The sequence below is a fragment of the Rana temporaria genome, chromosome 4, assembly GCF_905171775.1.
Source record: "Rana temporaria chromosome 4, aRanTem1.1, whole genome shotgun sequence".
NCBI classification, from domain to species: Eukaryota; Metazoa; Chordata; class Amphibia; order Anura; family Ranidae; genus Rana; species Rana temporaria.
The window spans coordinates 339,008,791-339,031,476 of NC_053492.1; the positions used below are offsets into that span (position 1 = coordinate 339,008,791).

A 22,686-nucleotide genomic window follows, 5' to 3' on the forward strand; every position below is an offset into this window, starting at 1 on the left:
GCAACTACAGGTTTGATAGGGGAGCCATCCTGGAGATCACCCAACTACTTCAGGAGGATCTTATCACCCCAACCATACGCTCCCATGCCCTGACACCTCTACATAAAGTGATGGCAACCCTCCATTTTTTATCCAGTGGCTCATTCCAGCGTGCATCTGGAGGTCTGGCTGGGATGGTGCAGTCGACAATGAGCCGATGTGTCCATCAGGTGGTCCCTGCCATACTGCGGCGCATGACCAATCAATTTGTGAAGCCCACCCAGGAGGAGCAGCGTCTGCAAGCCATGACTGACTTCTACAGCATTGCTGGCTTCCCAAGGACCATCGGGGCGATAGACTGCACCCATGTGGCACTACAGCCCCCCCATGAAACTGAACACCTGTTCAGAAACAGGAAAGGCTGGCATTCGATCAACGTCCAGATGATTGTAGATGCCCATGGCCTCATCTGGCACGTTTGTGCCAAGTTTCCAGGGTCGTGCCACAACAGCTTCATTCTACGGCAGACCAAGATCTCCCAAGACTTGGAGCAGAATGTGTATGGAGACAGCTGGCTGATTGGTGAGTGACATTGGTGTCAGGTATGCCCCCCCCCATGATGCAGACATCACAATGGGCACATGCATGACTAATATCCTCCTGTCTTTTCCCTTACAGGTGACTCTGGATATGCGTTGGGACCCCACCTGATGACCCCCTTTAGGAACCCCCAAACACCCGGAGAACGGAAATTCAACGAGGTGCACACCCAGACCCGGGCAATAGTAGAGCGGACATTTGGCCTTCTCAAGTCCAGATTCAGATGCCTTGACAAGACTGGGGGTACACTCTTGTATTCCCCAGACTCTGTCTGTCAAATTATTGGGGCATGTTGCATCCTCCATAATTTTGCTCTGAGAAGGGGCCTGCATGTTGAGTTATGTCCTGACCTAACCCCCCACCCAGGCAATCCCCCCCCCCTCTACCCGGTCTGCTGAGGGCCAGGCAATAAGGAGACAACTGGCTGAAGGCATCTTTGCCCAGTAAATGGACCCTAATTATCTTTATTTTTTTGCTTTGCCAAGAATAAATCACATAGATTATGTGACCTTTAAACATTTTCTTTGCACATAAAATGCACATTACTTATATGTCAATGAGAATGTCTTTTTTGGTACAAAACGCACATTAATTATCTCACAATGAGAATGCATGAATGCACGTCACTGTGGTCCCTAGCACAGACACATCACATGCACATCGAATTGGATTAGATCCAAGTACCCCCCCCCCCTTTGGTACTTGGGAGCAGTAACGCCCCGCCACGGCTCCAATTATGTCACTGTGCATTCATACACCATTCAGAAACCTAGGATGACTTCTCCCTGGTCCTGGGGATCCCTACTCCACCAAAACTGAGGGTGACACCCTTATGTTTTCAGGAATGCCACCCCCCCCCCACATTCACACATCATTCACACACATAAACCAAATCATAAGTACAGTATAAAAGAAAAAAAAATCAAAAGTACCCCTGCAACTTAATGATGTTGCCGAGTGCTCCTTCTGGGCTGCCCACGGGCACGGGCACGGCCACGGGGACGGCCGACTGGGGGATCTTCACGGGGGGGGGTCTGTGCAGGGGAGGGAGTATTTTCATGGGGGGGGTCTGTGCAGGGGAGGGAGTATTTTCATGGGGGGGGGTCTGTGCAGGGGAAGAAGGAGCCTCCCCTGGTGTCTGTCCTCCTGCTGGCCTTCCCTCCAAGGCCACGGCTATCCTTGTCAGACAGGAAGTAATGTCAGCCGTATTAGCCTGGCCAGCCCGGGTATTGGCCTGCACAGCCCGGGTATTGGCCTGCACAGCCTGGGTATTGGCCTGCACAGCCTGGGTGAGGGCAGTCACCTCCTGGGCCACGCCTGTTGTTGCTTTTTTCAGGTCCCACAAACACGTGATGACCCCCACTGAGTTGGTGGCCACGTCACCCAGTGACTCCCTCATTGCACCCAGGCTGTGCTCCACCTTGCTCATCGATTTTTTGATTTCAGCCAGACTGCGGGTCTGCCGGGCATTGTCCCTCAACAGACTGACCGGCAGACGCACAAACCCCCCCCCTGGTTTCCGGGGTCGGCCTCCTACTTGCCCCTGAGGCTTGTGGCCTTGGAGGAGGGGTTGGAGTGACCCATGGGTGCTGCTGCATGTTGGAGGAGGGTTGGGAGGGGCCACCCATGATGGTGGCCTGACTGCTGTGCGCCTCTGGGGTTCCCTCAGGGGACGACTCAAAGGTCATATCTTGGCCCATCATGATTTGCTGGCCAATCTCAATATTGTCATCTTCCTCCCCCTCATCCTCCTCCCACTCAACATCCAAATTAGGGGAGTTGTGGGCACTCCCCTCCCATGGCGAATCCTGCCCTTCTTGGGACTCTGCATCAGCCTGTCTTGGGGGTGGTGCAGCAGCCTGCCCTGATGGGCCAGCAACCTCCTGCCCTGATGGGGCTGCCACCTCCTGCCCTGATGGGGCTGCCACCTCCTGCCCTGATGGGGCTGCCACCTCCTGCCCTGATGGGGCTGCCACCTCCTGCCCTGATGGGGCTGCCACCTCCTGCCCTGATGGGGCTGCCACCTCCTGGGCTGATGACCCAGCAACCTCCTGGGCTGATGACCCAGCAACCTCCTGGGCCGATGGGGCTGCCAACCTCCTGGGCTGATGACCCAGCAACCTCCTGGCCATCTGGGGAGGACACAAAACAATCACAGGTTGGTGGATCCACACACTTGGCACATCTTCCCTTCCCCCACCCACACATGCTAATCACCAGATAGAAAGTAAAAAAAATTACCTGTCCTCATAAGAGGATCAGAGTCAAAGCCAGACAGGCCCACCACCTGCTGTGGGTGGAAACACTGGGCCACTGCCCATTCCTCCTCACTCATCCTGACTGGGCAGGGTCCCCCTCCTCCAGTGCCCCTGGTATGGGCATGCAGCGTTGCCAGCTTGTTCCGGGACATGCTCCTCAAATCATTGATTTTTTTTTGAACTCCAGCGATGGTCCTGGTCTCCCCCGCCGCATTGATCCGATCGGTGATATTTTTAAGGATCTCCTTCCTCCTGGCCGGGGTGGTGTTGTGGCTCTCAGGGCCATGGAGAAATCGCCCATATTTTATGACGCCCTGAGCAAGTATATGCTTCTCTGCCACTGTAAAATTTAGCTTCCTGCGCTTGGGGGCCATGACAGACAACACCCAGCAACAGGGAACTCACCCAAAAAACAATCAACAATACACACACACACACAACAAAGAAAAGAAAAACAAGCAAAAAAAAAATACAAAACAGACAGCTACTATAAATTCAAAAACAAACAGGCAAAAAAGGGAAACAAAAAACAATCACACACCAAAAAAGAAACACTTATCAAAAACAAACAGGCAAACAATCAAAACAAAGAACAAATTATCAAAAACAAACACCAACTATACCCTCCAACTCCTCAAAAACTTTTCTCACAAACAAATCTTACCAACAAACACTGACAAACGTTCAAAGCAGAAGCAACTTGCTTTAGGAAGGGAACACAGGGAAATACTTTTGCAATAGAAGTGTGTTTGACTGGGGCTATTTAGACACAGGGCGATCCTCAAACTAAGTACGCTTGGCCTTTTACCTATCTCACTGATTGCGATGAGCAAAGTTCTGCACATGCGCAGTGAGGTCCAGATTCGTGCGCGCATGCGCAGTACGGCCGGCCCTTCATTTGCATGGGGTCACGGCTCATTACAATGAAGCACGCCCACTTCATTCCCACTTGCCATAACCACGCCTTACGCATTGGAACTTGGGTTAAGGATGGCGCAATTTTGTGCGCAAATGCGCTGTGGATACGGCACTTACGACACCAACTTAGGGCGCCGTAACTTAAATGACATAAGTTAGATAATACTAAATTTGCACAGCTTTTTGAGAATTTGGCCCGAGGTGTTAGGACTAATTTAGCAGGAATTTTGTAAGTTACGTTGTGTTTATGTGCAATATTAATGGATTTTGTGTATTTTTTGTGAAAATAGCGACATGATGAACATTTCTGCAATAATTGCTGGGCCCAAAAAATCTGTAGCACTTTTTTTTTTGTTATACTACATGTCATGTGCTTTTAGAAAATGTCTAGTTTGAGGGGTCTTTTCAAATTCTGAAAGCGAAAAATGAAAACCTCCAGATTTTTAGAGACTTTTGGGTTCGTTTGATTTTCACCATTTTGCAAAATAAAATTTACAAATATTTGTTATTTATTAACTCCATACAGGTTAAAGGGGTTGTAAAGGATTTTTTTTTTCATAATAAGCATCTTTTACCTGCAGACATTTCTCTTTTCACTTCCTCATTGTTCGTTTCTCAGAAGTTGCTCTATTTCTTCTCTGTTCTGTTCACTTCATGCTTGTCTGATTTTACTGACCACCATGATGGGAGGCTTTACTGCGGTGGTCAGTAACATGCTCACCCCCCTCCTACATCTGTGTGGCAAGACGCTCTCTACGCGTTAGAAACTTCAAGGAGGTGTCAATTACAGGGCGTGCCGCAATTCATACTGGGAAATGTAGTTCTTACATGAACAAACGATGCAAACCAGGAAGTGAATTTCCCTTTAGTGACCCTTTAAGCTTTTATATTTAGTAAGGATTTAGCAGGAATTTAGTAAAATTACCTGTATTTATATCTGCCAATAATGGTTTTAGTGTATTTTTTGCGAATATATTGGTTTAATAAACATTTGCGCAAATACCACGAGGTCTAAAAAAAAAAAAAAAATCAGTGGCATCTTCCCTTTTCTAGGAGGTCATATGCTTTCAGAAAATATATGTTTTGGAGGTCTTTCACAAATTCTGAAAGCTGTAGAAGGAAAAAGGAAAACCTTCAGGATTTGGATATTTACATTTTTGCATACGTTTGATTTTCACCATTTTGCAAAAAGGCTCAATGTAAAAATGTACACTTGTTGTTATTTATTAACTCCATACAGGATAAGCTTTAATATTTATTAGGAATTTAGCAGAAATGTTGTAAAATTAGCGGTGTTTTTATCTGCTAATAATGGTTTTAGTGTATTTTTTGCCACTATATTGGTTTGATAAACATTTGTGCTCCGGTAAGCGGCGGTGGGCACCGGAGAGTGGCGGTAGGGGGGGGGGGGCCTCCTGCTGCTGATAAAGGTCTGGAAGTGGTTAAAGACAACTTACTGACTGGAATGGCACCAACTGATTGGCGCAGAGCAAATGTGGTACCAATTTACGAAAAAGGAATCAAGATGCTTACCAGGAAAGAAGACCGAAGAGTTAGTACAATTTATTGTACATATTTTGGGCTTTACCAATATTTTTAACCTTTGGAAGAGCCAAAGGAAGAGATTTGAGGAATTTGTAGCATGTATAAATAATATGTTTTTCACCAGTGAGATTAATCTCTAAAAATAGGGTTTCCGCTCCCCCCCCCCAAAAAATGACATGCCAAATGTGGCATGTCAGGGGGGTCACCTTCCCTTAAAGCGAAAGTTCAGTTTTTGGGTGGAACTCCGCTTTAATACAACCATTTACCAGAAACCTACCCTCACCAATAATTTGCTTAATTGGCAGTGCCAACACCCTACATCCCTTAAAAAAGGCATTCCCACTGGGCTAAAATAAACTGCTCTACTCATACTGACAGAGAAAGATAGAAAATTTGTTGAGATAGACATACATTTGGACATTTGCACAGCTCTCTGAAAGTATATAAACCAAACTACTCTTATACAGACACAGTAATCCGCTTACCACTTGAGAACTGGGGAAGCTGTTCTGATGTATTCCTACAGTCAAAAAACATAACAAAGTTCTGTTATAAGCAAAGTATAACATACAAATCATAGAATACAAAACAACTGATATTGCAAAGATCATTAAAAAATATTACAGTGCATTATATGCAATCAGAAACAAAGCAACACGACAGGAGGAGAATAGGAAATTTTAAATACAACAATATTAAGCAGAAGTAAACCTACCAAATATAACAGCAGACAATATAGAACACCTCGAGAGGCCAATAACACAAGAATGAATTAACAGTGCCCTAAAAAATATACCAGGGGGGAAAAAGTCCAGGCCCGGATGGCTTCACGATAAAATATTATAAAAGATTTCAGGAGCAATTAGTACCAGCACTATGTACCTACTTTAACAAAATAGGAGAAAACAAGGAAATTAGAAAATAATCACTCTTAGCAGATATTACAATCATACCCAAAGCAGGGAAAGATAAATCCATTTGTTCTAGCTATCGCCCTATTGCGTTATTAAACACAGATGTAAAACTATGCGCAAAAATACTGGCAGCAAGATTAAAAAAACTTGATGCCAAAATTAATAAATGTAGATCAAGTAGGCTTTGTTCCAGGAAGGGAGGGCAGGGACAACAGCATAAGAACAATGCTACTAATGCGTAGGGGTCAAAAGAAAAATGCTCATGTCAATTGATGCTGAGAAAGCATTTGACAGAGTAGACTGGGGGTTTATGATAGATACACTACGAAGTATAGGGTTGGGCCCAAGATTCATGAGATGGATCGATAATCTATATGAAACATCCCACGGCAAGGGTTAAGGTGAAAGGAAGTATGTCGTCCGCCTTTGATTCAATGGAACAAGACAAGGCTGCCCGCTCTCACCACTCCTGTATGTAATCGCATTGGAGCCATTGCTGGAAAAAATAAGGAAAAATGTGGATATAGGAGGGGTTAGAGTGGGAGAAGAGCACAAGGTTGCTGCTTACGCAGACAACGTACTTCTATACATAACTAAGCCAAGGCTATCATTACCAAACGTAATAAAATAATTGAAAAATTACAGTGAGCTCACAAACTTTAAGGTAAATCCTACAAAAACAATATTTATTAAATCTAGGAATAGAGAAGAATAAGGCAATAGCTTTACAACAGGAATTCTCATTTTCCTGGGAGCCAAAAGCACTGACATATTTGGGAATTAAATTAACACCCACTATAGAAAAAAAATATACCATGCCAATTATATTCCATTATTTAATGAAGTGAAAGCAGACATAAAAAGACCTATCTCTTGGATAGGAAGGCTAAATCTACTAAAAATTTTTGATTTTACCAAAAATGTTAAATCAATTTCAAATGCTCCCGATAGAGATAACTCAATGTTGCTTTAAAATTATAAAAACAAATCATTTTGAAATATATTTGGCAGAATAAAAAAGCCAAACGTAATGGGCTCCTATGCAGAAAAAAAAAAAAGGAGGGTTGGCAGTCCCTGATATTAAAAGATTATTATAATGGCGGTAATAATGGCAAGATTATTAGAATGGGCAAACACAAATAAGAGATGGGTAAAAATGGAAAACACACTGTACACGACACAGGGAAAAATATTTGGATACCACCAAAAAATAGAACACTTATGCTGGCCATACACTATACGAAAAATCGTCCGAAAATCGTTCAGGGAGACACTTCGTTCGTTTTTCGTCAAGTTAATGGGGCCAAATCGTTAATCGTTTGTGACGTTTTCGTGGAAAAAAAACGATCGGCTAGTTTGGAAATCTTTTGACGACCGAACGATAAATTGTATGGTTAATGCGTTTTTCGTCCGAAAAAAACTGTATGCTTGCTACTGCGCATGTATGAAAACACAAACCCGGAAGCTAAATATTCGTGTCAAAGAACGTTCATGGCAGAAGGTCATGATAAACTTCACTAAATATCTGCAATCACATCGAATGTGAAATACCTTCCTTTTTATTTAAAGAATGCACTACGAACACAAAATATGCAATATTAAAACTTTTATTGCAAAATATATTTAGAAACAAAAATAAAGTAATCCTGTTCAATACTTGTCTGTAATTGTTTTTCTTTTTTTCCTTTTATCTTTATTTTTTTTATTCCTTTTTTCAAATAGTAATAAACATTTTTTTTGCGTTTTTATTACGCAACAGAACATAATATGTATACAGAGGTGAGCAGTATTTTTCAAAAATCTTAGGCAGGAGATCATAATTTCTTGTTACATAGAAGAGCATAATGTTGTATATTACACTTGGGAGTATATTTTTTCTAAAATACACAGGGGAGGATATTTATTGTCAAATAGAAGCATCATTTTGGAGATTACACAGGGGAACATAATTGTTATTAACAAGAACATAATTTTTTAGATAAAAGTATTTTTTAAATTACCTATTTTTTTAGAAAAATCCATTTTTTTCGAGCAAAAATATGTCTGGTGTTTGGCCTGCAGAATAAACATGGTTTGAGTTTCTATTTCAGATTTGAGATGTCAGTCACCAATACTATAATGTATGTCGACAGATAAAGTGACTGTCCTATAGTAAAAGTGATTGTCAGCTCAAATCTCAGTGATAGATTTGCTCTAACCATGTTTTTCCATGCCAGGCTTGACCTTTAACTGTGCAAAGGACTCAAAATATAAAAAAAAGAACAAAAAGAAATAGACATAGGTGAAAAAAACACCTCCTACATTTCAGTTAAGGCATCAATAACAACCATGAATTGCTTCTGGACAGAGGTTACAATATCTGTAATTTTTTCCAATTCGGATAAGCACTTCTCCAACTGTGAGGAGCACTTCAACATATTGGATAGTAATGTTTGGCCAGTGACGGTATTCAATTCCTGTTCCACAGGCAGATGATGTGCTGTTGAAGATAGCCAAAAAAAAAAAATCAGGGGAATGTGTTTTCGATTAATAAAGTACAGTGTATATTGTATACTGGCTAACCTATGGTGCTTGTGATGCTTTCACTGGAATCTTGTGGCTGGTCTGCTTGAACAGCTATCATACTTTGGCCTGGTTCAGCATTATCCTCATCTGTTGCTCTTACAGAAACTGGAGAGGTGTCATCAACTGTAATAATATTCAGTTCTGTTGTCACAGTGCTGGTCTTTACTTTTTTTTTCTTTTTTCCTGTGTTTAAAAGAAAACAAAGTAAAATGCCAGACATTAGTATACATGCGTAAAGAATCTTTGTCATTGCACCCAGACTACATGGATTACATAGCTAGTTAAGAGAACCAAAAAAAAATCTTTTGATTTACCTTGCTTGATAAGATGGTGTATGTTACACAACTGTGCTTCTTCTCTGTGTTTTAAGTCGGACCATCTCTTCCTCAGCTGGTCTTTTGATCTTACAACACCATACTTTTTTCCAAGCACATGGATAACCTTCTCCATGATGTCCTCCTTTCTTCTATTAGGCCTAGAGTAGTTTTTGTGCCTCCCATCGTAATCATTTCTCTCCAGAATCTTTACCATAGTTGTCATTTCTTCCAGGGACATCGGTGTAGCATTTTTTTTAACATTTTCAAGCCTAATCCTTTTGGCAAGGGCATGATCATTCTCTTCAGACATCGTTCTGAGGGGTAAAGATGGCGCCGAAAGAAGAAGGGCGGAGCATGTAAAAATGTAATATTAACTCCCATAGTGCAATGCGGTGCACTGTGACCCGACACACAGAACGTTGGCAAGATTATTCCCGGGAATAGAGCGATTCAAAGAACGTTCAAACGGACCAAATTCATAAATAGACTATTCAAGGTAAGCAAGACCAGCTAAATATTAAATATCAGTAATAAGATTTAAATGTAGAATGTCTATTAACCCATGATTTTAATTATTTTTATTACAGAAGAAATGGTGGACAAATTTACATCCCCACATTTCCTCCCCCAATTCATAGATATGTACAGGGAACTGTCATGTCTGTGGAAGGTGCACTCCAGAGAGTACTCTGACAGGCAGAAGCGCAATGAGGCATACACTAAATTGGCAGAACTGTGCACTGTGGTCTATTCCAAGGCAGATATGGCCTATGTAAAGCAAAAAATCTCCAACCTGAGAACCATTTTTAAAAAAGAATTTAATAAAATTCACGATTCAAAGAAATCTGGTGCTGGAGCAGACGAGGTTTATGTGCCACGCCTGTGGTATTTTGAGAGTCTGCGATTCCTGACTGAACAAGAGGAACCCAGAGCCTCAGTATCTAGCCTGGACAGTAGTGTGAGTGCTGCTAATTCTGGTGATGAGGAAGATGGGAGGATTGAAGAACTGGATAACAGTCAGGTAATTAAACCACAAATACATTTATTAATCACATTTCTATAAACATAACCATAATCTTTATTAAATTGTTGTACTGAACACAATCACACCAGCAATGTTTGTGCTATTATCTCAACTTTTATTTAATTTGAAAAAAAAATATATGTAATGAAAAAGCATTATATCATTCCAGACACAGATATTATTGTTGGACATTTATAGATTGTATTGCCAATCTACTGCGCCCGGGCCGAGGAAGTAGTGCATGTAGTCCAGCCGATTCTGACGGGCAATTTGAGTAGCAAGACGTGGTAGGGCACGGCCAAGATCAGAAAGTCCTTCGGTATCGTTACGCCACTCACCGGGCATGACATCCCCAGACTGTGTATCTTCCCGGTCCAATATATTTTGGGATATGTAGGTGGGGCTGGTACGTCTCAGGAAATTATGTAGAACACAGCAACAATGGACCATGAGGTCAATTTTTGGTAGTGTTACATTGATTGCTGTATGAAAGATTCTAAAGCGGTTGGCCATAATCCCGAAGGCATTTTCGACCACTCGTCTAGCACGCGATAAACGATAGTTAAAGATTTTTTGATCTGGGGTCAGGTTTTTCAATGCGAAGGGTTTCAAAACATGCTCTGATAATCCAAATGCATCATCCGCAACAAACACGAAATTGAGGCATTCCACTGTTTCCTGTTTGGTCGGTAAATTGAGTAGTCCATTCTTCAAACGTTGGGAAAAAACTGTCTTGTCAATCACTCCGCCATCAGAATTTCTACCGTTTTTCCCTATGTCAACAAACATGAATTCATATTTAGCATTGACTATTGCCATCAGTACAATGCTAAAGTAGCCTTTGTAATTGTAGTAAAATGAGCCGGATTTTGCTGGGGGAGTTATGCGCACATGTTTGCCGTCTATGGCACCGCCGCAGTTCGGGAAATTCCAATAATCTTGAAATTGTTTGGCAGTAGCTTTCCATTCCTGCACAGATGATGGGAGCTGTAAAAGGTACAAAAAAAGATTTTCAGTATGCAATTATTTAACCATTGTTTTATGTACGATTATTATACAGGATCTGTTTGGGAATGAGACACAGACCGTGGCATCACCGGCAGTGAATCGACCCAAAAAAAGAAAAACAACACACGAGGCTACAGGGAACTTTCTACTACAAGCAACTGCAGCCCTCAACCAAAAAAAAGATGAGTGCGATGACCTAGGTGGCTTGACGGCCAAAAAGATACGTCGCATGACAGAGGAACAGAAGCAATTACTTCTGCAGCTTTTGAATAAAGGGTTAAGAGGGGAGCTGACTACCAACACCCATTTAGCGGAGCATAAACCCACCAACAACGAACCACCCCAACAACATCTCCCAAATAATCAGTGGCCCGGGCCATATCAAACACAACAGGATCATCCCCAAGGCCAATGGGGCCATGGATATAACTATACACACCTGTGAAACACATGCTAGAAGAATTGTTATTGATACGCATTACTTTACAATTAGGATTGCATGTTTAACCACTTCCAGACCGCTGTACGACTATATACGGCCTAACTTTAAAGATACATATCTCGGTAACGGCAGCAGCTGCTGCCACAACCGAGGTATGTATCTTTACTGTCAGCGGTTCTGGTAACGATAACGGCGGTCTCCGCGGCGGATGCGCCGCGAGATCGCCGTTATCGGTGGCGGGAGAGGGCCCCCCCCCCCTCCCGCTGCTCTCCCGCGCCCTCCGCCGCTTACCGGAGCCGTCGGTAGCGGCGGAGGAGATCGCGACCGTTCGGGAGCTGAGCGGGGACGAGACTGAAGGAAAAATCTCCTTCGCCCGTCCCCATAGCTCGGCTGGGCGGAAGTGACGTCAAAACGTCAGTCCCGCCCAGCCTCTTAAAGAAACATTTTTTTTTTGTCATTTGAAAAAATGACATTTTCCAATTTTTTTTTTTTTTTTCTCATTTTAGTCTAAATATAAGATCTGAGGTCTTTTTGACCCCAGATCTCATATTTAAGAGGACCTGTCCTAGGCCTACTCTGTAACTCAAAAAATGCAACCTATAGAATTTTTTAAACATCGCCTATCGAGATTTTTAAGGGTAAAAGTTTGACGCCATGCCACGAGCGGGCGCAATTTGTAAGCGTGACATGTTGGGTACCATTTTACTCGGCGTAACATTATCTTTCACAATATATAAAAAAATTGGGCCAAATTTATTGCTGTCTTATTTTTAAATTCAAAAAAGTGATTTTTTTCCAAAAAAAGTGCGCTTGTAGGACCGCTGCGCAAATATGGTGTGACAAAAAGTATTGCAATGATCGCCATTTTATTCTCTAGGGTATTAGAAAAAAAAAATATATAATGTTTGTGGGTTTTAAGTAATTTTCTAGCAAAAAAAAATGTTTTAGTCTTGTAAACGCCAAATCTGAAAAACACCCAAAGTAGAGAAGTGGTTAAATGTTAATGAAAGCAGTGTTTGTCAGACTTTCAAATAAAAACAATCATTTCTTACCTTTAAATATTCATCTTGTAGCATTCGTATGATGGCTTGGCAGGTCTCTGGTATGATGCGGCCGAGGGATTGGGCAGAGATTCCAGTAGTGAATTTTAAATCTTCAAAACTTCTACCAGTTGCAAGGAAACGTAACGTAGCTACCAGTCTCTGCTCCGCTGTGATGCTGGCTCTTAGAACAGTGTCTTTTGGTGATTACTGGTGCCACCAGACCGAGTAGTAGCTGAAAGGCCTCATCAGGCATCCGAAGATAATTCCGATAATCTTCTGGATTGTTCTCCTTCAATTCTCTCACCAATCTCATATGTGAGAATGGTCCCGGTTCTTCAGCCACTCTTTGCTCCATACCCTTCGCCTTTTTGGAGGGGGCTGCTCATCTTGTTCAATAGCTATCACTCCCAGCATCACTATGCCAATGGTTCACTCATCAACATCCATAGTGGTGCTGTAGGTGATGCAGTATAGAGATCCAGGTGATGATGTAGAGATGCTAAGCTCAGGTATCGTTCTGACGAACGTACGTTGCGCTGTAGGTGATGCAGTATAGAGATCCAGGTGATGATGTAGAGATGCTAAGCTCAGGCATCGTTCTGAGGAACGTACGTTGCTTCTCTGGGCGTATACACAGGAAGTCAGGTAGCAGAGGGGCCTTGGAGGAAGTCTGCTATTGGACGAAACGGCGTAGGGAGGAGCGGCGTGCTGACGTCACCATTTGAGTACCTTCACTGCCATCCGGAAGGACGAGCGGTACGAGAGAGCCGGCCAGCTATAATTTTACAAACGCCCATTGTTTTCTACTAGAATGTGAGTGTATACTGACCTTTTATTTAAATAAATCACCCTGTTTTTTGCAATACTGCTCTATGTTGGTTCTTTTCCTTTCTGGATCAATGTTCATGTGGCGACCTGCTGGAGAGTAATACTGTGAGAGCAGAGGTGGATATCTTGTTTTGCTGGATTGACTGAGAATCAACTGGGCTGATGAGCCAAATGTGTATGTGATCTCTTTCATTAGGGATCCATTCAATTCGGTAAGCAGATTAGAGATAGGAGGTGGAGGCTTTCATCTATTCTGCTACACACGGTTTCCTGGGATAATTTCAGCACTTTTCTGCGATTTGAATTTGCACAGGAGATTGAACAATTCATGAACTTTTTATTTTTATTTCTATTTTGGGATATTGTACATGTGTTTTGCACAGAGGTTCACGCATGCACATGTCATTTCACTCAAGTTTTTTCTGTCATATGAACTTTTGAATATTAATTTTTGCATGGTTGTCACGTATTTAACAGCACTATATGCAATTTATTTATGTTGGCATACTGATCACCACACCACCGCAGCTTAATTTCTATTTATATACTGTTGATGTTTTATCTGACATTTATTTGCTGCAGCAGCACACATTATTTTTTCTGTTTTTATTACTTAGTGGTATTGTTTTAAAAAGTACATCAACACCGATTCCACATTTATATAGACCAGCGCAGTATCACCCCATTACAATTCTTACCTCAGGTAACGGGACACGGATGGGAAGACACATGGGAAATGCACAATTTAAATATCAAGGCCCGGATTCACAAAGCACGCACGCCGACATATCTCGAGATACGCCGCGTAAGTGTAACTATGCGCAGTCGTATCTGTGCGCCGTGCTCACAATCTGAGATACGCCTAAAAATAGGCTTCCTATGACCGACGTAACTTGCCTACGCCATCGTATCGTGGGCGCATATTTACGCTGGGCGCATTTTCCGCTCCCATTGATTTTCTATGCACATATGCAAATGAGGGAGATACGCCGATTCACAAAAGTAGTTGCGCCCGGCGCATAATATACGCGGTTTGCGTAAGTCGTATGTCCGGCGTAAAGTTATTCCCCATATAGGGAGGCGCAACTCATGCAAAAATGTATGGACCAGGGAACAGAGCCGCCATATCTTTTGTCGTTTAAGTTGTACGTGAATATGACTAGGTGTAGGTTACGTTCACGTCGTAGGCAGTGATTCGTCGTATCTTAGGCAGTTGTTTCGAAGTGATTCTGAGCATGCGCACTGGGATGCGGCCATGGGACGGCGCATGCGCCATTTTAAGTACTTCTATGGTGCTTGGCCCATCATTTGCATGGGGTCACGCCTCATTAGCATGGCTCACGCCCACTTCCGTCTACGCTGGCTTACGTTGAGGAAACCCAGCGTATCTTTAAGAGCGAGTGGGAGCGAGTGCTTTGTGAATCCAGTGCTTGCCTCTGTGGACTGCGTCGGCGTAGCGTATATTAGATACGCTACGCCCGCATAAATATGCGCCGATGTATGTGAATCCGGCCATAGTAAAACAAGGAAAAATAAGGACACGAACAGATTTAATAATAATGCACGGGTGGCAGCAGGTGAGTGGGAGTATTTGCAACTCAAGCACTTAGTAAGCACAATCCCTCAACCAATTAGGCCCCTTTCACACGGGGCAGTGGAGGTGCGGTGGCGGTATAGCGCCGATAAAGATAGCGGTAATATACCGTCGTAATTGCTGCAAGATTCGGCCGCTAGTAGTGCGGTATTAACCCCGATAAAGGGTTAATACCGCCCGCAATGCGCCTCTGCAGAGGCGCATTGTGGGCGGTATTACCGCGGTTTCCCATTGTTTTAAGTGGGAAGGAGCAGTGAAGGAGCAGTATACACACCGCTCCTCTCACCGCGCCAAAGATGGTGCTTGCAGGAGATTTTTTTCTCTCCTGCCAGCGCATCGCCTCAGTGTGAAAGCCTTCAGGCTTTCACATTGAGAAGGCTGGGCAGGAGTTATTCAGGCGGTATTTAGGCGCTATTCTTAGCGCTGTACCGCCTAAAAAACACCTCAGTGTGAAAGGGGCCTTAGAGGAGAAAACACTAAACCCAATTGAAAAACTTTGCAATATCAAAATGCCGAATACGAAACATGGAATCTCTCAAATGTATGATATATTAACAGAATTAGAAGGAAGGGGGGTCTTTACCCTACATAGAGAAATGGGAACAAGACCTAGTAATAAAGTTAGATAAAAGACAATGATAGAAGCAGTACACAACTACGCAACAGATATCACTACGATAGAAGCCAACTATAATGCCGCGTATACACAGCCATTTTTAATGTCCTGGAAAAAACAATGTTTTTCTCGACGCGATTCTTGTCAAGCCTGCCTTGCATACACACGATCGTGAAAAAAAAATGCACGAGCAAAGCGCAGTGACGTACAACACATACGACGGCACTATAAAGGGGAAGTTCCATTCAGATGGCGTCACGCTTTGGGCTGCTTTTGCCGATTTAGTGTTAGTAAAAGTTTGGTGAGAGACGATTCGCGCTTTTCAGTCTTCATGCTTTTCAGTCTGTTACAGCGTGACGAATGTGCCATCTCCATTAAAAACGCTAGTTTTACCAGAACGAGCGCTCCTGTCTCATAACTTGCTTCTGACGTGAAAAACGACGATGTGAAAAACAACGAGAAAAATTCGAGCATGTTCGAAAAATGTTATGGCCATTTTTCACGTCGAGAAAAATGCTCTGGAGCCTACACACGGTCGTTTTTAATGACCAATTAAAAAAATAGGATTTTTGTACTCACCGTAAAATCCATTTCTCTGAGTTCATAGACTGACACAGCACCCACCCCTCCTTGGTTTGTACTGCTTGTTACGGACTGAGGCTCCTAGAGCAGGGTGTGGGTTATGCCTGGGGGAGCGGCGCGAAGGAAAGGTTTTAACACTTTAAGTGCTGTTAAATTCTGCCTAAATCTCCTGGTAGGAAGAAGCATAACCCTAATGTCAATGGACATTAGGGTTATGCTTCTTCCTACCAGGAGATTTAGGCAGAATTTAACAGCACTTAAAGTGTTAAAACCTTTCCTTCGCGCCGCTCCCCCAGGCATAACCCACACCCTGCTCTAGGAGCCTCAGTCCGTAACAAGCAGTACAAACCAAGGAGGGGTGGGTGCTGTGTCCGTCTATTTTCTCTTCCGTTCATAGACGGACACAGCCTTCATTGACATTAGGGACGTCCCCAAGCAGTGTCAAAAAAATTAGAGGGGTGGGAAAGTAACACAGCAAACCAGGTTACACCCCAAACAAAAACCGGAGTTGCTCAACGGAGAAACTCCAACCATAAACTGCCGCCCGAAACACCTGCGGCTGAGGAAGGCATCAAAAGATGCACCCACATCCACCTCGTAAGACTTTGAAACAGCGTGGATTGACAATCAGGATGCATCCTAACACCGCTGTAACACAGAGGCAAGATGCCGGAAAGCCCAAGAGGCCCCGATCGCCCTGGTCGAATGCGCCATAACCCGAAAGGGGGGCGCACGCCCCTTCAGGGCATAGGCCTGAAGCACAATCCGTCGTAACCACCTAGGAACGGTGGCCGACGAGACTGCCAGGCCCTTTTGTAGGGCCAGCCACCGACACGAACAGTGTCGGTGGCTGGCCACCTGCCAGACCCCCCTGACCCAACCTACGCACCCAGGAGTGCAACGCCAAGGGTCGCTGCAAGTAAAAACAGCCAGAGCAGAAATCTGGCTCCGAACCGTACTTAAGGCGAGAGCCTGAACCACTCCCTGCTGCAAAGACAGCAGAATCCTGTACACAACGCATGTACGAGAGTGCCAGTTCATCTCCCCATACAGAGATGTAGGCCTTCCATGTATGAGGAAAAAACCTACGTGAGGTAGACCTCCGTGCACGCAGCACGGTAGAGACCACCGAGCCCAATAGGCCTCGGTCCTTAAGCCCCTGGTTCTCAACAGCCGCGCCGCTAAGGCTGGTGGCTGTGAAACAGGGTGGAAGATCGAACCCTGTAACAGAAGATCAATTCCCAGGGGAAGACGCTAGGGGGCGTCTGCCACCAGACGCATTAGGTCCGCGTACCAGAAGCGACGCGGCCAATCTGGGGCAATCAGAACTGATAGAATCCCTACAGCTTCCACTCAGCGCAGCAGGCGAAGAAGCTTCCGAGGAGGGAAGGTGTAAATTAGGCAATAGTGACCCCAAGGAGCCACCAACGCGCCTGACGCGTCCGCCCACGGGTCCTTAAACCTGGCCACGAACCGTGGCACCTACGCTAGAAGGTCCACGTCCGGAGTGCCCCACTTTCGGCACAGACCCCGAAACACCTGCGGGTGGAGAGACCACTCCCCTTGGCCCAATGCAGTGCGACTTAGGTAGTCGGCTAGCCAATTCCGTATTCCCGGAATGTACCCATCGAAGGATGTGCACGACCCCCGTCGCTGCAACAGAACTCTGTGTGCCTCCCTGATGATCAACCTACGCCATGGCCGTGGCGTCACCGGACAGGATCCTGACCTGTCGGCCCTGTAGATCCAGGGACCACCTGGCAAGGCAAAGCTTGATTGCTCGGAGCTCCAGAATGTTGATCAGTAGGCAGGACTCCACCTGAGTCCAGTGCCCCTGGGCTGATTGGGTGCCCCAAGCGCCCCTCCCCAACCGGAGAGGCTGGCATCCGTCGTGACCACTGTCCTGCAGAAAAAAACGACTTTTCGGCCCGAAGCACCGGAAACGCCAGCCATCACACCAGGGCAGACATGATCAGATGACTCAAATTAATCCGATATTTCAGAGATGACGGAAGCTAGTCCCATCGTGACAGCAATTCCCTCCGTAGTACCCTGGCGTGGAATTGGACATACGGAACCGCCTCGAACGAGGCCACCAACGGACCCAGAACCTTCCTGCAGAGATGACCGCTTCTGGGTTGGCAACTGCTGCACAGCAGACAGCAGAGTCTGAAGTTTTTCCGTTAGGAGAAAAACACTCCCGCCCCGGCGGAATCCAGTACTAGTCCCAGGTAACACGTGATAGACACGGCTCCACCAATGCAGAGCTCGAAGAAGCTCGAGGGAGAATGTCGGCCAGACATCCCATGATAACAAACCCCCGCTGTCACAGCTGGGCCAGTATCGGGACAAGCACCTTGGCGAAAACCCGCCGAATGGGAAGGACACCAATTAAAATGGTCCCCCCCCGACCGCAAAGCACAGAAACTCTGATGCTTTGAGGATACGCGAACATGTAGGTACGCGTTCACGACATCCAAGGATGCCAGAAAAAAATCCCCCTGATGGAGTGCCGCTACTACCAAGCGAATCGACACCACCTGAAAGTTTGCACATTGACAAAACAAACGAGGGACTTGAGGCCCAGGATTGACTGGGCCCCATCCTCTGTGGGGACACAAACAGAATGGAGTAAAACCCCTGAGAGCGTTCCAATGAGGGAACTGACACAATCACTCCCCTGACCAGAAGAACCTGGACAGCCCGTGACAGAGCCAACCGGCGAACCGGAGGAGGCCAGAGGCCGGAGGGAAAAAACCTGTTTGGCAGACAAGAGAGAAACTCAAACTTGTACCCCAAGGAAACCACTTCGCAACCCCAACGGTCGGAGAGGAGAGACCTCCACCGAGCCATGAATGTGCGAAGCCAGTCTCCCACCCGAGACACGGGCAGAAGCAGACCTACAGGCGGAAGCAAGTACGTCCGCAGACTTGTTAGGCATGCGGTATCAGGTGCGCTGCTACCCCGCGGCGGGGGTTTAAGCACCATGTAGACCTACCCCCACCGCACAGGGCGGGCGAAAAAAACACTCGGAGGTAGTCAAGGAGGGTCCTTGCGCAGGGCAAGGTCCCAAGCCCTTCCCAGACTGTGGGAACAGCATGTGCTTACCACCCGTGGCATCCACAATGATGCCATCCAGGGAAGTCCCAAAAAGGACCGTTCACCCTTAAAGGCCATCACCAAGGCCTCCATAGAGGACTAGTCCGCAGACCAGCTTCAGCCACACAAGGCGGCGCAGAACCCTACATAGACGGAAGCTCTGGAACGTATCCATGGCCGCCTCGCAGAGAAAATTCAGACCCTGAACCATCGTTCAGCCAGGTCCCAAGAGGACTCGGAAGCGTCCCCTTCTTCCAGCTCCTGCAGCAGGAGCTTCGCCCTTTCAGTCGGGGCATGAGCAGGGCCCCGGCCAGAGCCGGCCTCACCGCCCAACCCACCACCATGAATAGGGAGCGGGCCACTGCCTCCACCCTCCTATCAGCGGGATCCTGAAATGCAGGAGCCCCTTCCACAGGCAACGTGGTGGTCTGGACATAGGGGGACCTACTTTTTTTTTTTTTTTTTTAATCCCCCTCAAGGGGGTAACGGGTTGCAAAGTTTTTTGACAAACTTTTTGCGGTGCATCCCATTCCTTGCATAACATATTGTCCAAATAAGGAACACAAGGAACACTTCAGCGGTGCGTGGCGGCCTGCGGATACTGACACGGTGGTGTCTCCGCCACATAAATTTTTAGAGTCTCACGCACCACAGAAAAAAAAAAGAGCTCCAACAATTCTTGCTGACACTGCAACAGACATCCCCACTATCCATGTGGGTCAAGCCCGCAGCCTCTGACATACCAGAACCAGATTCCATGTCAGAGACATCCCCAGAAGCAAGCTCAGGGAGGGGGCGCTTTTTTACCCCCCATCCGGGCACTAGCTGCTTCAAACCTGGCAAGAAAAACCAGGATAGCCAACATAAACAGATGTGGCAGGGGAAGGGGCGCTAAGGGCTAACTCAGGCCCAGTGTAGAGGGAGACCTGGCTCAGGTTCCATAGCGCCAGCGCTGAGACCCCCACCCTGCAAGGCAGGACAAAAAATCCCCACTGGTCACCTCCTTGCAGCTAATGGAGAGCATGGGGGCCTCTGGTACTCACCCCACCTGGTGCAGCGCGGTCCGAGAAGGACAAGGTGTGTAGAGAAGCTGTGCAGCGCTGTGTCCGTTTTTACCCTCAGACACATCCTCTGTGTTTGCAGCGGCAAAAGCCCCCACACGAGGCAGAGACGAAAAATGCAAGATGGCCGCCGAATGCTGAAAAAAACAGCATAGGACCACAAGAAAATGGCCGCCGGGCTATATAAGGCTAGGCTCCGGCAAAATGGCCGCCAATGACGCAGATTTAAAAAGACAGTGACACAGCAACTGTCACACAGAAAAAACACCTCACAGCACACTGCAAAGGCCCAGAAGTGAACACCAAAGCCCCCTGCAGTGACACACACACAGCCCCTGCAACACCCGGGCCCAGTGACATGAGCCCCAGAAAAAAAAAAACCCTCACAGCCGTCACCCAAAAGGGAAGGAGGGAGAGGAATAAGGGAGAGAGGAAAGCAGGGAAAAAACCCTCAGTCGACCTCCCAAGGGAAACATTCCAGCCAGACCACTTACCTGAGTAAGAGGCCACTACTTACCCGTCCTGCGACTACCCGGCTGGAGGTATCCCAGACAGAACCAACGTCCGTAATCGGCATGGCTGTCGGCCAGACACACTGACAAAGCCATAAAAGACCGGTCATATGTGTGCCCTAGAACCAAAGTTCCCCGGCCGCCCCTGGAGTAACGGGGCCTGTCGTGGACGTCCCAAAGCTAAGCTAAGGGCCGGCACACGCTTGAAGGCCGAACCTGGGGGGACTACAAGGGTCGAGGACCCAGCCTGTCACCCAGTCGGCTGTTGATAGAAGAATCACAGGATTCAAAAAATGCAGGAACAAAAATAATAAAAGCGAGAAAAATCGCAAGAAAAAAACTCCAGAGTACAGGGACTCCAGAGAGCCTGACTCTCCTGTCGTTAGGCAAAAAAAGACTGAGGCTCCTAGAGCAGGGTGTGGGTTATGCCTGGGGAGCCACGCCCCCTGGGAGGAGCGGCACGAAGGAAAGGTTTTAACACTTTAAGTGCTGTTAAATTCTGCCTAAATCTCCTGTTGGGAAGAAGCATAACCCTAATGTCAATGAAGGCTGTTCAATGAAGGAAGAGAAAATTGCATTTTTCTCATCATGAAAAACGGTCGTGTCGCGGCTTTAGTGTTTGGCAAGATGGCATCTGACCCCAGAAAGAATTAACAAATTTCAGCCAAATAGGTCCCTCCAGTGTTGGAGAGAGTGTAAAGAAAGGGGAACAACAATACATATTTGGTGGGAGTGCCCAAAAATAAAAAAAAGAGTACTAGTATAGTATCCTAGAACACATTGAGGATATAACTGGGGAAAAGATTCCACAAAATGCTTGGAACGTGCTGTTCCACGGAACTAATAAAAAAAAATAAGAAACTTTGGTCCCTCCCCTGCTCAACGCTGCAAAAGCTCAGATTCCCCAAAAAATTGGCTTCAAGTAGAGAAGCCAACCATAAAAGATCGGCTACAAAGAGTGGATCATATCTGTAAGATCGAGTACTTATGCAGCAGGGAGCAGGAGGAAAGATACAGACTAACCTGGAAGAAATGGAGTATGTTTAAGCGAACAGAAAAGTATGCATTAGCTATGATTGAAACGGATGGGTTAGAAATGAGTTAAGATAGCGAAAATATCAGATCTAGGAAAGGGAGTTGGGAGGGGGTGGGAGGGAAGGGTTAAATATAGGAGGTATGCAAGTTTTTTTTATATTATATATACACACATACACGCACGTGTGTGTGTGTGTGTGTGTGTGTGTGTGTGTGTGTGTGTGTGTGTATATATATATATATATATATATATATATATATATATATATATATATATATATATATATAATTTTTTTTTTTATTTATTATGTATTGTATACGGCAACATTCCTTAATAAAGCAAAGTTAAAAAAAAAAAAAAAAAAAAGATAAAAAACCTTCTGCCTTTACAACTCCTTTAAAGCAACCTGAGTAGAGAATACAAAATGTTTTTTAATTAAATGTTCTTCTGTTAAACCCCTTATTAACCCTTAGTTTAATCAGCCCTAATAAACTCCTTATTCTCCTCCGTTCAATTATTATTTTCCTGGTAATTTTGTTTACCGAATATTTACAGTAAAAAAAAAGTTCTGCTTTTTTTTTGATTCGTTCATTAATATTTTTACACCTTTTACGTATACACGTATCGTACTGGAAAAAAAAGCGCATAATTGAAAAAAACTACTTTACTTCATTTGTAAATAACCTTGCAATGATTTGTACCCGAATCTAAATGTTAGTGTTGTTTTAACCACTTAAGCCCCGGA

At 45.2% G+C, this 22,686-nt stretch overlaps 1 protein-coding gene across 1 annotated transcript in view; it reads right to left on the minus strand.

Annotated features, from left to right (window-relative positions):
- The window catches only part of RIOX1 (ribosomal oxygenase 1), a 178,822-nt gene that overhangs the window by 108,586 nt on the left and 47,550 nt on the right, over positions 1–22,686 (minus strand). Inside the window, exon 8 of the mRNA XM_040350758.1 lies at positions 5,786–5,820. Within this exon, the coding sequence (XP_040206692.1) occupies positions 5,786–5,820 (35 nt within the window). The remainder of the gene's footprint in view (positions 1–5,785; positions 5,821–22,686) is intronic.